This window comes from Amblyomma mixtum, chromosome 1 (genome assembly GCF_055824585.1).
Source record: "Amblyomma mixtum isolate Tamu chromosome 1, ASM5582458v1, whole genome shotgun sequence".
Classification (NCBI taxonomy): Eukaryota; Metazoa; Arthropoda; class Arachnida; order Ixodida; family Ixodidae; genus Amblyomma; species Amblyomma mixtum.
In genome coordinates, this window is record NC_143012.1 from 154,975,453 (window position 1) to 154,990,224 (window position 14,772).

Genomic DNA, 14,772 nt, shown 5'->3' on the forward strand with positions numbered 1-14,772 from the left:
ACAAATAACGGTGCCCTTACTAGAGGCATGGTGAGACTGTAATATTTACGTCAAGTAAGGAGACAAAGTATGGTGAGACTGCAAAAAATATTTAGAAAATGGCTGCGGCTTAGGTCAGCTAACCCTGGTTATGCAAGCAAAAGTCACGCTAGGGTGTCTAGTCACGCTTGCATAAATCACGGTACGGCCTATTGCTACAGAGGCTAGAAGGTTTTCCTTCTAGCCTCTGTACTATTGCTGCAGTGCCGCGAGTCTGCCACAATGTTGTCAGCGCTAACGCATGCAACCCACATCTCTCACTCACCATGGGAGACCATACTCAGAAGTGCCGACCTTAGCATACAACGATACGCTACCCGCCTGGCAGCAGAAGCTGCGCGACTATACCGTTGCTAGTCTTCCAGCTGCGACGCTGCCCCTCCCCGGACGCCTGCGTGCGGACCCAGAGGGGCACGGGTCTTCTTCTGGCGGAAATAAAGTTTCTTCACTCACTCACCGCCAAGTACCTCACAGCGCGACTGAGGCGTCCACTGACCAAGGGAGCCAGTTATGTGCACTTCCTTTCCTCAAAATCATTGGAGTCTAGAACGTTGCCAACGCCAACGCCAATAAACGCAATGAACGCCGACGGCTCCAATTAACCGACTCGCTCGGTCCATAGCGAGAAACAGGCAGGCGCGCACGCGAGAGGTGGTGGTAGTGGTTTATTTAAAAAATAAATAAATAAATAAAAAAAATTACCGACGATTACGTTACTTCCTAATGCGAAATTTGAGCGCAGCAAATAAGCTGTTTCACCTTTTCGATAGATTGAGGCAAAGAAATCGAGCAACACATGTATGCGCTATCACAGAATTTTTTTTTTTTAATTTTTCACACGTATTCGCAATTTCGGCTCGGGCGGTGCACATATACAGATCCGCCGCCACCGATCTGGCTCTCTGATTGCCACCGCACAGGGGTTGCATTGGAGGAGGAGCGAAGAAAGGAATTAAGTTCGAGCCGGCGCTTTGACAACCGGAGACTCGCAGGAAGAGGGGGGAGGGGGGCGGCGTGTACACCCAGCGGCAAACGATGGGGGCAGAAGCGCGCGCAGCAAGCGGACAACACGATAAAGGGAGGAGGGAAGAGATAGCAGCCACTGACTGATGCCGCTGACGCCGATAGCGCTGGGGGGATGAAAGGGGGGCGGAGCTGGTTACGAGGCCGACGACGACGCGAAACCCAGGAACGGACGCCAAAGAGCTGCGCTCTAAAAAGTGAAGCTTGCGTACAGCCTTGCGTACGTGAACCTATCTAGGTGGTGTTCCTTGACAGCGGTGGTTTGAGTCAGAGAATCGAGCTGAGCAAGCCCAGCCCATCTCGACGACTCTCTGTTTACATGAACTCGATACGAACGAGTCAGCTATCGCGGCGCTCATCGGCTCCGCGCTTCTGTTCTTTGCTGCGGAAAAATATATTCCAGAAGCGGGAAGAGGGTTAGGCATAAATTGCAGATGGGGCTGCGAGTCAACCCACCCCTTGCGATAGAGATGAAGACTCGAGTCCACGACCGGGTTCGGAGGTTCACGGTCGGGGCTCCCGCAGGCAGAGGTGTCGCGGTCTCTCGGCATGACTGCTACTTGCCGGGCGCGCGACGTGCCGTTGCGAGCGGCGTAACAACGACTGACAGCAGCTCGCCGCCTGCGCCCAACCGATGTCAATGACAGGCCGCACGCGGCGCGTCGCACTGACAAGGGCAGAATGCGAGCGCGCAGAGTGCCAGCGTCATAATGACGTGGGGGCGCGTTTCTCGGAGCCGGCCTGTCAGCCTGGATAGCCTGGATGCCGGCCGCCGGCGTCAGAAAAACACGCTAGTATTATTTGTTCACGCTCATATATAACAAGCACTGGAATAGATGAATGCCAAAAATGAATCATTTTTGAGGATATCGCTGGCTGATGCCGAGTTGCTGGCAGTATTTAATTCGGATTTCATCCGATGACCGCTTTATTTACTGCCTGGTCGCCGCTCGCATAGCTGGCATTTGCTAGCTCCGCTGGCGTCGCGGAAATCGAGCATATCTTTATTTTATTATGGGACAGGCTCACAGTTAAAGGGGTGACGAGAGTAGTACCTTTTACAGCGCTGACCAGTTCCGAAGCTCCCTCAGCTGCGGTATCGATAGTATCGATGCAAAACCAGGTAGGCTTAGCGACGACCAGGGCCGCCGGCAAGCCTCGATCGCAGCTTCATCGCCCGGCGCGTCCGCAGGCGGCGTCGTTGCCGAAAGCTCGGCATGCTGCCACTGCTCGAATATAACAGGCAGCCTTTCTGATAGCATGGCGCTGTTTTGTCTTTTCTGGTGCGAATGTGAAATACAGCGAGTCTGCAGGCCGGCCGGCAAACCTGGATCCCGTCCGCTGGCGTCATAAAAATGAGCTAAATATTTTTCTTCACGTAAATAATAAACTTTGGGAGCAAGAAGTGTGGAAAATAGATCATTTTTGAGGATCGTTGTACAATGCCGAGTTGCTGGTAGAAGCAGCAACTGTAATACGAGCAAATTTCTTGCCACAACCGCCGCTCAGCTGCCGCTGCCCGTTGCGGTCCGGCTTGCGCGCCTGGCGTCCGCTATATAGCTCCGCTGCCGAGCGCACCGCAACAATGACCATACGTTTTGTTGTGAGACGATGCTGTTGACAGTAAAGCGATGCCAAAAGCAGGCATTTTATTATAACCCAGGCTACTTCCGAAGCGCTGTCCACCGCGGCTTCGATGCGGAACAGGCCTAGCGACGACCAGGGCAGCCAGAGAGCAGTGCAGTTCGTCGCCCGGCGCGCCCGCGTCCAGCGCCGTTGCCGAAAGCGCGCTACGTGGGCAGGCATGCTTTGTGGCCGCCCGAGTACAGCCGGCAGTCTTTCTGATAACATCGCTATTTTGTCTTTTCTGGTGCGAACTTCAGTAGCCAAGCAGCGCGCAGGCGCTGGTGTGCGGTGGCAAAGTGTTACACCGGATGTGGGCCGGACATGAGTCTAGTGGCGCAAAGATGCTTGCCGCTCCGTGTCCCTGCTTGCTGTAGGCGACAGTTCGCAAGCGGCGACTGGTGCGGCGCGCCGTCCAAGTTTTCGCACATGTGTCAGCTTGACAGCTAGCAGACTCCATTCTGAGCAGACGACGGTGCCACATTCGAGTCAATATGCGTGTTGTAACCTCGGTCAACTATGGCTAAACAGGCCTCGCTAAGCCGCCATGTTGTGTTGACGACAGAAGCCTCTGATTGGCTTCTTAAAATGACGTTTGCTGTGAGTTGAGGGGGACGCGCGCTGGGAAACCGAAATTTAGTTTTTTTTGCTATTCAATCAACCCAGACGATGAAACGAACCAAAGTATACTATAGAATGAAGGGTCAGAATTCCAAATACACACTTCGTTCAAAATTTTCGGAAAACGTTTCACGACCCCTTTAAGTCTAACCTTACACACGCAACGTGTGCACTCAGGGCGTATGCTTCCTCGCACTCCGTTCGACAGCCGCCTCCGCCAGTCCTCCCTCCCTGGCATTTTGTGCAGCTAAGCGATAACAAACCAACTGATCTACGTCGGCCATCATCTACCCTCGCGGCGGCGTCGTTTCGCGAACGAATTACACAAGAAGACGCCCATCTGCCGCATGGCTCCATCGTTTTATACGTTGACGCAGGCATCCAGGCTTGCGAAACTACTACTGCAATGTACTGCCCTTGCAAGCCTTCCCTCAACAAAACGTCCAGGTTTCGCTTCCCAGAACCTACTTCCTCCTGTGCGGAGATGCTTGCCGTTCAAGAGGCACTATGCTCAGTGGCCGCCGTTCCCCTACTACTTACGGCTCGCATTGTCATCCGCACCGACGCTCTTCAAGTCATACGCCTACTACGACGCGTCAGTCGCACCCCAGGCATTTGCCAGGACATCCATCGTCTCGCGGCACGCATCCCGCAGCCAATCCGAATTCAGTGGGTCCCACGAGACCTCCTGAGTTCGCAAAGCCGTGCAGATTCTGCGACCCACCTTGTGACCCCAACTTCGTCTTCGCACTGGATGACACCACCCTCCTTTTAACAAAAAAGGCACACCTCCGGCGCCGCACACGTGCTCTAATCCCTCCGTGTGCGGTAACCCTCCCCCGTGGTCTTACCCGTGCAGAGGAGGTTGCGCTTCGGAGGATCCGGGTCGGGGTTGCCCTAACTCCGGCCGTTACACGAAAGTGGCCGCAATTTGAAGGTGTATTTCCCCGCCCCGGGTGTCCAGTCTGCAAGAACCGAAATCTTGAGGTCGACATTCACCACCTGTTGTGGGTTTGCCCGGCGTTGAAGCCGACAAGAATTCGGCACCTGGCGGCAGCGGGCCTTTCGCCCGATAATAGTGCTTCATACACCGCTTGCACGCAAGGACCTCATCATCGTTCACTGCTCGATTTCATTAGATCAGCGAACCTTTACTCATTTATTTAGGCATCCTCATTTATCATTACATGCCGTTTTATGCCCTGAGGCAATCAACATCGCATTAAAAAAAAATAAAAAGTAGCGCTTGCCCGTCGTCTTCCTCCCGTCCCTGTGTTTCTGAACACTTTACGCTTAGCAAGGATTACCGACTAGCCCGCACCCACACCTCACTAACCGTACCCTTGCCGCCATCCCAAATCTCGAGAGCGGCTTCTGCGCCGACGACTTTCCCTCGTGGATTTTCGGGGGCAGTGGCGGACACCTCACAGGGGGGCGTCGACGCAGTCACTTCTTATCCAGACAGATCCGACCAATCCACACCTCCTCCTCATCGCAAAAGCTCGAGCTCCAGTGAACGCCACCACAGCCGTTTCATCTCTCCGACGAGGCGGGTCGCCCATCCCTCGTCTACCCTCCTGTAGCATGCTCGCGGTGCCATTGGCTCCTGGGCCAACGCCGTCAAAAATGGCAAACAGGTGAGCGGTTCAGGCAGGGTTGCCTCCTCCTCCCACCTCCTCTCCCCTCCCCCTCGCTCGGCGGCTGACGCTGAGCTCCACAACATTGTAGCTTCTCTCCGGGCACAAAACGAGATGCTACTTGCCAAAATTGAAGCCTTAGAGGCTAAAACAACTCCCCCTCCCCCTAGTAACTCCGACACGGACGCTATGGAGAGCGAGACGGCGGCGACGCCGGCTCTGGAACCTTCCCTTGCCGAACTCGAAGCCCGTCTAAATTCCAAATTTGACTCCCTGTTGGAGACAGCGATGGAACGCCTCATCGCTAGAGTCATGGAGGCTATCCCCTCTATGATCGCTCAACACGTCGCGACTAACACCCGCCTTTCTCGCAGAGCCGGTCCTCTTAAGGACGTATCTGGTCGGCCCTCCAGATTGTCCCGCCGAGTAAATGACCTTGACGATGACGAAGACAGCTGCCCCCCTCTAGGTGCTGAGCTTCAGCCCCTGGTATCTGGCTCGGGGGCAGCCTCACTTCCACCTCTCACCTCTAAATCTGAGCATGGCGGGACACCCCCGCTGTAGGCGCTCCCCCCTTTCCAAATCGGCTTCCCCCATTACGATTACTCAGTGGAACTGTCGGGGGCTCCGGTCCCGTTCCAAGCGGGCCGACCTCCGACTTTTCCTTTCAACCTTTGAGCATTTGCCAGCCGTGGTTGCCCTCCAAGAGCCAGGGAAAGGCGCCGCACTAACAAATTATACGACGTTCCAGCAGGACCCCTCGTCTTGTCTATTAGTCCATAGAAATTATACAGCCAACCAGGTCGACTTAGACATACAACTTGAATACTCATATGTAATGGTGACCCTCCTCCCACTGCGCAAGCAGGATGCACCGCTACACATACTCAATGTATACTGCAATCCGAAATTGCCGAATGTATCATTCGCGGACCTCTTTAGCCGCGCGCTGAGAGTTGCGGGTCGGAACCCCCTCCTGATTGTGGGCGATTTCAACGCTCCCGCTCGGATGTGGGGTTACTGTCGTGAAGAGAAGCGGGGACGCAAGTTGGCGGAGCTTGCGTCAACGCTGGGCCTCACTCTTCACACTGACCCAGTCCACCCAACTCGTATCGGCAACTCCGTGACTAGGGATACCTGTCCGGACTTGACCTTCACCCGCAACATTCAGTATGCAGACTGGGTCAACACCGAGGAAACCCTCGGCAGCGACCACTGCCTCCTGAACACAATGATTAAGACCCATCCTTTCGCACGACCAACAACGCAAGCCCGACTCCCAGATTGGACCAAGTTCAGGCAAAATTATAACACTACCACACCCATACATGAGCAAGGCTACCAGTCTTGGTCACAACATTTGGTCTCTTGCCTTCGCTCCTCCGAAACTCAAATTCAACTCTCAGAGGTGGTCTCGGATGTGGACAACCACCTGCTCCACCTCTGGGAGGCCCGGCATTGCCTCGTCCGTCGGTGGCGCCGGCAAAAGCACAACCGAAAACTTAAAGCTCGCATCGCCGAGCTCACTCAACGAGCGGCTGAGTATGCGGCCCAACTCGCCGACTCCAACTGGGTGGCCCGATGCAATACGGCCGCGCGGCAAATGTCCAGCCGGAACACGTGGCGGCTCTTTCGCGCCCTAATTGACCCAAAGCAAACACGCATGGAAACTCAAAAACACCTCCAAAGAGCAATACACAGCTTTCAGGGCAACACAACTCAATTGGCGCACAAGCTCCGGGACCAGTACTTGTGCACCACACAGGACCCCCGCGGGCCGGCGTACTCTTATGTAGGTTCTGAGAACGTTGAGCTGGATCAACCGTTCCAGCTCCACGACCTGAGGGCGGCCCTGGCAAAAATGAAACGCGGCACCGCTCCGGGTCGGGACAAAATTAGTCAAATTGTTCGCCAACCTCCCCGACCTGGCATACCTGTCTTTATTGAATTACATTAACTCAATCTGGCTTGGGGAAGTGCCACTCCCCATCGAGTGGAAGACCGCCCTGGTCACCTTCATTCCTAAAGCTGGCAAGGCCATCAACACGGACAACCTCCGCCCCATCTCTCTGACTTCCTGTGTGGGCAAACTCATGGAGACGATGGTACGTGACAGGTTGTCCGAGTTCATGGAATCCAAACACCTTTTCGCAGACACCATGTTCGGGTTTCGCCCACAAAGATCTGCACAGGATGTCCTGCTACAACTAAATCGGGATGTCCTCGACCCCGTCGAATGCCCTCACAATGACAAGGTCGTACTCGCCTTGGATTTGAAGGGTGCATTCGACAACGTTACCCACGAGATCATTCTCACCCACCTCTCTCAAACTAACTGCGGCAAAAACGCCTTTCAATACATTCGGCAATTTTTAACCGACAGACAATCTTACATTCGAGTCCAGGATAAAGAACATGGCCCTTTTCATTTAGGAACCAGGGGTACACCCCAGGGCGCGGTGCTGTCTCCCCTGTTGTTCAATTTGGCTATGATGCGCCTACCGGCCCAGCTGGGCGCTGTCGCCGGTGTGCAGCATGCGCTGTACGCCGATGACATCACCCTGTGGGCTACACAGGGTTCCCTTGGAGACATTGAGGCCAACCTGCAGGAGGCGGCGACCATAGTGGACCGTTATGCTCGCCGCTGCGGCCTCCAATGCTCCACCCAAAAGTCTGAATTTGTGCACATACGCCCCTCACCAAAGTGTGCACATACGCCCCTCGCCAAAATTTCATTGTCTCTTGAGACAGGTCCAATTCCTGAAAATATCGAAGTCCGGGTACTGGGGCTCTTCATACATCAAAACAGACGGTCAGAAACAACATTGGCCAAACTCCGTCAGGTGGGGGACCAGGTGGGCCGCTTGGTCCGCCGGGTTTCTAACAAGCGCGGGGGGTTACGATGTAAGGACGCCTTGCGGCTGGCGCATGCATTTGTAACCAGCCGAATTCTATATTCGACTCCATACCTCCACCTGCGGAAGCAAGACGAGGATTCACTCGAAGTCATCCTCCGCAAAATTATTAAGCGAGCTCTGGGCCTCCCCGTGAACACCTCCAACAAGCGCCTCCTGGGGCTGGGCATGGTGAACACATTTCGGGAGCTCCGGGAAGCCCACTTGACCAACCAATACACACGTCTCTCAAAGACATCGTCGGGTCGCCGCCTGCTTGCCCGACTGCACATCCAACACACCACTCTTATGGAAGAGCGCGTACGTATTCCATCCCAGTGGAGATGCGCCCTCCACGTGCGCCCTCTTCCCGCGAACATGAACCGTGAAGACCATAATGGCCGGCGCCTGGCGCGGGCGGAAGCCCTGGCCCGCCACTATGGATCGAAACCCGGCGTATTCTACGTGGATGCCTCCGGCCCCCACCACGGGGGATGGTACACGGCCGCAGTCATCCACCAATCCAAAACAGTGAACGGCCTTACTTTCCGAGCCCGTGACATAACACACGCGGAGGAGGTCGCCATTGCGTTGGCTGCATCTGATTCCAATTCAAAAACAATTATTTCCGACTCGCGAGGGGCATGTCGGAACGTCGAGCAGGGCTGGGTGCCATATCTAGCCTACCGCATTCTCCAAAACAGCGTCTACACCGGGGACCCCGCGCACCGGCGTATCGTTTGGGCTCCTGCTCACATGGGCCTTGAGGGAAATGAGGCAGCTGACGCCGCCGCCCGCGCGCTCTCTCACCGGACATTCCCCTCCGACCCCGACGATCAGGAACTCGAATTCACTCCCGCTTACTCCTTTAAAGACATTGTTTTACATTATCGATCTGGCCATGGTCTTTATCCCCGCCCGTGTAAAGGTCTCTCAAAGGCGGAGGAGCGGCTTTTGCTTCGCCTGTATACCAATACTTTGCTGTGCTCGGCAGCTCTCAAACACTTCGACCCTTCTTTCTCGGGCAGCTGTCCGCACTGTGCGGAGAAGTCTTCGGACATTTACCACATGGTGTGGGCCTGCCCCTCCAACCCTGCTATCCCCCCTCACCCCAACCCAACCCGGGAGGACTGGGAGGCGACCCTGCTCGGCTGCTCTGACCTGCAGACCCAACGGGCCTTGGTCGCGCGAGCCCGGGCGGCGGCCGACGCCACTGGGGTCCCGAACTAGGGACCTCCACCTAGTACTTGTAAGGGCTGGCCCCCTCTGGGTCAGCTCATGCAATACCTCCAGTAGTGCATGTGTAAATAAATGTTTTCCACCACCACCGCGGTGCCGCCGTGTCCACGAATCAATTAATCACGAAAATGCCACTGACACCGCACGAATTTCAGATTCAAATTTATCTGAACAACACTTGGTTGCCGAGGAGGCGAACAAAAAGGCAAACAAAAAGTTGCCTGACGAAGCGTCCGCCCCCTTTGCTACCAGCTTCCGTATTTCGCCCACCGCGTTGTCAACAAGCCCGTCAGGCTTCGCGTGGGTCAAGCCTGAGAGATACTCTCTGTAAACTTTCTTATGTTTAACATTTGCAGGCGCCGATTGCCATTTGGTTTGGTTTGGTTTATTGGGGTTTAACGTCCCAAAGCGGCTCAGGCTATGAGGGACGCCGTAGCGAAGGGCTCCGGAAATTTTGACCACCTGGGGTTCTCTAACCTGCACTGACATCGCACAGCACACGGGCCTCTATAATTTCGCCTCCATCGAAATTCGGCCACCGCGGCCAGGATCGAACCGGCGTCTTTCGAGTCAGCAGCCGAGCGCCGCAACCACTGAGCCACCGCGGCGGGATTGCGATTTCTGGGAAAAAAAAAAAAAATCCTTAGTTATAGCCAACGGAGGCTACTTAACTTTTATGAAGTAAGAGTCTAAGAAGGCTAATTAACTTCTTTTGCAACGAAAAAGCGCATAGGCCGCATCCACCCCTATCCATAGCCACTTGCACTGCAGGGAACATGTACAGAATCAGGCGCGTTTACGTGCAGTCTTTGCCATAAGTAACCAGGCAACGGTGTTTGCTTCTCAACCGTGTAGTGGAGACCTCAAGATGCCTCTAAAATATTATGAGGTGAGGACAACGGGTTTTCCTAATCTTACACACATTACACAGAGCTTCGCGGATGCCAAAAGTGCTCCGCTGGATTCTGCCATTCTGCCACCAGGCAACGACACAGCTGAGAAGAAAATCCACGCACCCCGGTTGCTTTCAATGATTAGCAGGTGCCACCGGCGGCCATTCCATTTTGCCCAAAAACTTCCAATAAAACCTAGGCACTCCATTTCGCGCCACCTGCAGCGGGGCGACTCGAAATTCTGGATCGACCAGCGTGCCCAATTTGGAGCCGTGCGCAGTTCCGCAAGTGCCGTGACGAGGGCTCCCACGTAGTTCACCCGCACGGCTATTTCCGCGAAACCCAAAACGCAAACGGCCTTCCTCTGAGCGGAAGGCGACACGAAGGCCCAGCCTAAAAGCACTAAACGCTCAGGGTTGCAGTCCGGAGCATAACGCGGTCGATACGGGAAGCTGGCTGCTCTGCAATACCCCACGCCCGCACTCGCGGCTGAACGCGCAGTGGAGCGCACCAGTGCACTGGGACACTTTTGAAGTGCCCCCCCCCCCTATGTCGTTACGCACCCAGAATAACGAAATCAGATTAAAGACCTGCTTAGTGGAACGAACACAAGATATAGAGGTTTGCGGGCCAAAGCCACACCGCGGGGGTGGGAAGCAGGCTTTGTGGAAGGCTCTGTGCCACGAGGCAGGTCGGGGTGGCCGTTGTGGCTACTGGCTCTTTAGCACTGCGATTATTGCCGGAAATGGCTCAACCACAGGGACACTCAAATTAAGAGAAGGAAAAAGAAAGAAACGAGGCACGCCGCAGCGGAGAGGCGCAGATTAATTTCGACCACTGAGCTCGCCCCCATCAATATGCGGCCGCAGCGGCGCGGACGGCTCCCCCGAATTAATTTCAGACACCCGGGTCCTTTGGAGTGCCCCGAAGTGAGCCCAGCCCAGCCAGGCCAGCGTCGAGCCTGCGACTGCGTGCTTCGCAGTCGAACGTTGCGCAACGGCCACGGAGTCGCCTCGACTGTACGCAGATACAGACTGCCTTCGGAAGCTGCACCCCGAAGCGGCAGCTGTACAGGGTGTTTCACCCAAGACTTTACACAGTTTCTAAAACTTGACTGCTTTTTTCGGCATGGCATTGTCAGTAAATCAGAATGCAGCTGAGACGTGCTAACTAGCAGACCGGTTAACTAAGATCGAATAGTTAGCATTTGAACTAGTGCTATTTGGCTCCTTAATTATCGAGAGGCGTGTAGCCCACCGTAACATCCGTATCAGTATTAAGAATTTCGAAGATGCGGTTACCCTCGGCGCTGTGGCCCAACGAATTCTGGGTACACCGCGCCAAAATACGTGCGCTTTCGAGAGGCTCGCGGGCAAAGCAACGGCTCCAGAGCACGAAACTCTTCGAAATAACCAGAATAAGGCACAGCGCCGAGGGTAACCGCTTTTTGGAAATCCTAAAAACTGATACGATATTAATTACGCTGGGCTACATGCCCCACAATAATTATGAGCCTAAAGGTTATAGCTGACTCAATATTAGTCAACCAGCTTGCTAATCAGAATTACATAGATGCATTCTGATGTACTACACAGATGACAATGCTATGTGGAAAAAAGCGCTCTTCTAAGTCAAGGAGCCTATTTAAAAAAAAAAAAAAAACATGTAGACTTAGGTGAAAGACCCCTACAAAAAATGTCTATGGTGAGCAGCTTATTCAGTACGTTGGAGCCAGAGTTTGGAACAAAATAGCTGTTGATTAAAGGCTGGAACAGAGTTTTATAAAAAACCTGAAAACTTGTCTTAAGCAAAATGCGGAAATTTCTGCTATGCCAACGCATTGAGTACTGTTCAATATAAAACATTCTACTAGTATTCTGCACTTTCCTGCAGCGCCAGTATTCCCGACGATCGGGAATCGTGTGTCGCTACCTGGTTCCGTGCTTGCTGTTTTTTTGTTATTTGTTTTAATCCAAATCATGTTGTTAAATTCGCAGGCTCATATAATTCCAATAGTGAAGACTTCCTAATCCTATGAACTTTTATCTTGGGACCCAATACTAGCCTCTGGCTATGGGTTCAAACACTGTTTCGTAAATTGTTTTGTTTCGAAAGCAACACTACGCCAGCCAGCTCGGCTCGTCGCGTGGTCGCACTTCAGCCGTATGCCGTGGCCCACGAACGACCTTGAGCCGCCGTTGCCTGGCAACGCCGCAGCCGCGCTCCAACAGGTGGCGCCGCCGTCGTCGCCGCTCGCTCCACCAGATATGCTCCGCTGGGGTACAGGGAGAGGAGGTATCGCCTCGCAGGTGTGTGTGTGTGTGTGTGTGTGTGTGTGTGTGTGTATATATGCGCTTCGCCTCAGTGGATGCTAGTAGTAAAGGAGAGCGCGAAAGAGAGGCAATGACGAAAGAACGAAGCGAGGAAGAGAGAACGCGCTCAATTGCTTTCGCAATTCAACTAGGGTTAGCCAGAGCTAAACCACGGTCAATTTTTTGTTCATGAAGATAACAAAACATTGATTGATTGATATAGTAGTCAGAGTGGCATATGCATGCGTGGGAAAAAAGTAATAACAAGGGTGGGGTACCCAGAAGAGCAGGTTGTAGCAGCAGAGTGTGCGTCGGACGCACGTGTAGCCCGTCCGGCCCATGGCCCTGCCGCCGTCGGATCCGGGACCCTGCACAGGGGGAGGAAGACAGACGCTGAGAGGGAATAGGAGAACACGCAATCACGCGCACTGCTGCACAGCTGTACACACTACAATCAAATCCCATACCTGAACTGCAAACAAACAATATAATTCTAAAACCCGCCACAAAACAAACAAACAGAACTGAAAATCTATCACTTTCAATAGGCTGAAGGTAAATAGCACCCACAACACAAAGCATAACTGGGGGCAGTAATTATCTTCTTAGATTCTGTTCCATTAATTTTTATCCTCAATCCACACGAAAAAGGGGAACAAGGAACAATCCGCCAAGAGCAGACATTGTGAAGCGCGACGCACGCAGCATCTCTTATACAGTATATTTAACTTAAGCCAGCCTGGCGAGAAAACAGCTATCGTTCACTATACTACATAATTTTTTTTCGCTATTCGTTTTGAGTCCCATCCTCCTCAACTCTCCTTGCCTCTCATTATCCGCAATTTTTTATTTTTATGTAGTATTTTTTCCAGCTATTACCATTTTTATTCTCCCTCATACTTAAGCGACACGCGCTGTGTTCTTTAGTTCTTTTTAGTAAGCCCCACCGTAGTAAAACAACCAAACACTGCCTCGCAAGTTGTTCTCAGTGGAACTGGAAGCCACACGAGCGCGAGGCTACAGCTTCGACAACTGTGCTGTCCTCACTCGTTGGCGAGCCAACCACAGAGGACTGGAAGCTGTCGCTTCACGCTCGTGTGGCTTCCAGTTCCACTGAGAACAACTTTTGTCCGATGGGAGTTACATCGCCCAAGCACCGAGCACGATCGGCCCAGGTCCAATCTTTATTATCGACACATGCGCGGACAAAACTCGCGCGGAAAATAACAAAGAAAATTTGGGGCATCACAATTCAAACGCAGGGTGAGAAGGATCTTCAGTTCAAGTCAATCACATCAAATCTTCCTTCGGTTTCTCCCGACCTCTACTGGCTGTCAGCATTACTAGATCATATTCAGTGCCACTAGGAGGGCTTTTAAACAGGCTCAGATCGTCTGTTTCCCGACCACAAGGGCAGCGAGGAGCGCCAGGAATCCATCCAGTCTCCTTCAAAGTGAATAGCAGCTGCATTTGTTGCCTCAGCAATAGAGGGAGGCTGGCCGAATGCACTGGCAACAACACAGAACGGAGGACAAAGCAGCGGGACAGTGCCCACGCCTTTGCCGTACTCGTCCTTCAGTGGCTGCCCAGACAGGCAATTCTGTCGAAATGTTTAGTGTTCAGTCCTTCAGTGACACGAGCGCGGATTGAGAAGACGTCTGTCTGACAAGGACACTGCGTGTCTTTGCGATTAGAGACACAAGCACGCTTTGCTGAGTGGACGCCCTCCTTTACCAATTGCGTTGCCGTTCGTTTATTCTTATCCTGGCGTAACACTGGACGTTAAGGAGTTGGAGGAGTCTTGTCTTCTGTTTCTTGTAGTTCTCTGTTTCGCTGCTGTTTCCTTTCGGCAGTGCATGCCAACCACCAAACCGTTGCCCATCGCAACTTTCACGAAAGGTGGCGCCGTCACGCGGCACCCGCCGGAACCCGCGATGAGAAGATAGCGCGACGCGAAGACGAAGAGCGGTCGAGCGTTACTTCGTTCGCGTGCTGCACGTGGCAAAATTGCAGTGCGAAATGGATGCTTGTAATGTGCACTAGGGCGCTTGGAATGAACGAGTAGTACAGCAGCGACAGCAATTCTGCGTCTCCTATATTTCAAATCGTGCTCTGTAGAGCGACACGGGTCTGCACACGATTGTTTAAGGGATTAGCTGAGCTTAATCCCTTAATCGCGGTGGCAGCGCAATGTAGAAGCGAACAGGAAGTCTTCACAGCCGGGGTATCTCTGACTGGGGAAATCTCTGCAGCGCTTCGACTAACTTCTGCACCACCAAACCATTCGGGGGGCCGTGTAGAAGGGGCATTCCTGTGCAGAGACGCTGACTTCCAGATTTCTGCAGCCCGTCCATTAAGCGTGTGCACAGTTTTTGCCGCTTTTCTGTTGCCTGACTGCATAGCTCTCTATGCCCAACGATGCTGCCACCACTAACCATGTTACACGGGCAGCGTTTACAACCTCTCCGCGTTCTACAAAAGACGAATTTGT

The 14,772-nt window shown here is 53.4% G+C and overlaps 1 protein-coding gene across 2 annotated transcripts in view; it reads right to left on the bottom strand.

The window, feature by feature from the left end:
- LOC149369427 (tetraspanin-9-like) overlaps positions 1 to 14,772 on the bottom strand; it is a 122,233-nt gene that overhangs the window by 17,244 nt on the left and 90,217 nt on the right. For both annotated transcript variants that reach the window (XM_089558388.1, XM_089558380.1), the window contains exon 2: positions 12,560 to 12,649. In XM_089558388.1, coding sequence (XP_089414514.1) covers positions 12,560 to 12,622 — 63 coding nt within the window. In that variant the 5' untranslated portion in view covers positions 12,623 to 12,649. The remainder of the gene's footprint in view (positions 1 to 12,559; positions 12,650 to 14,772) is intronic.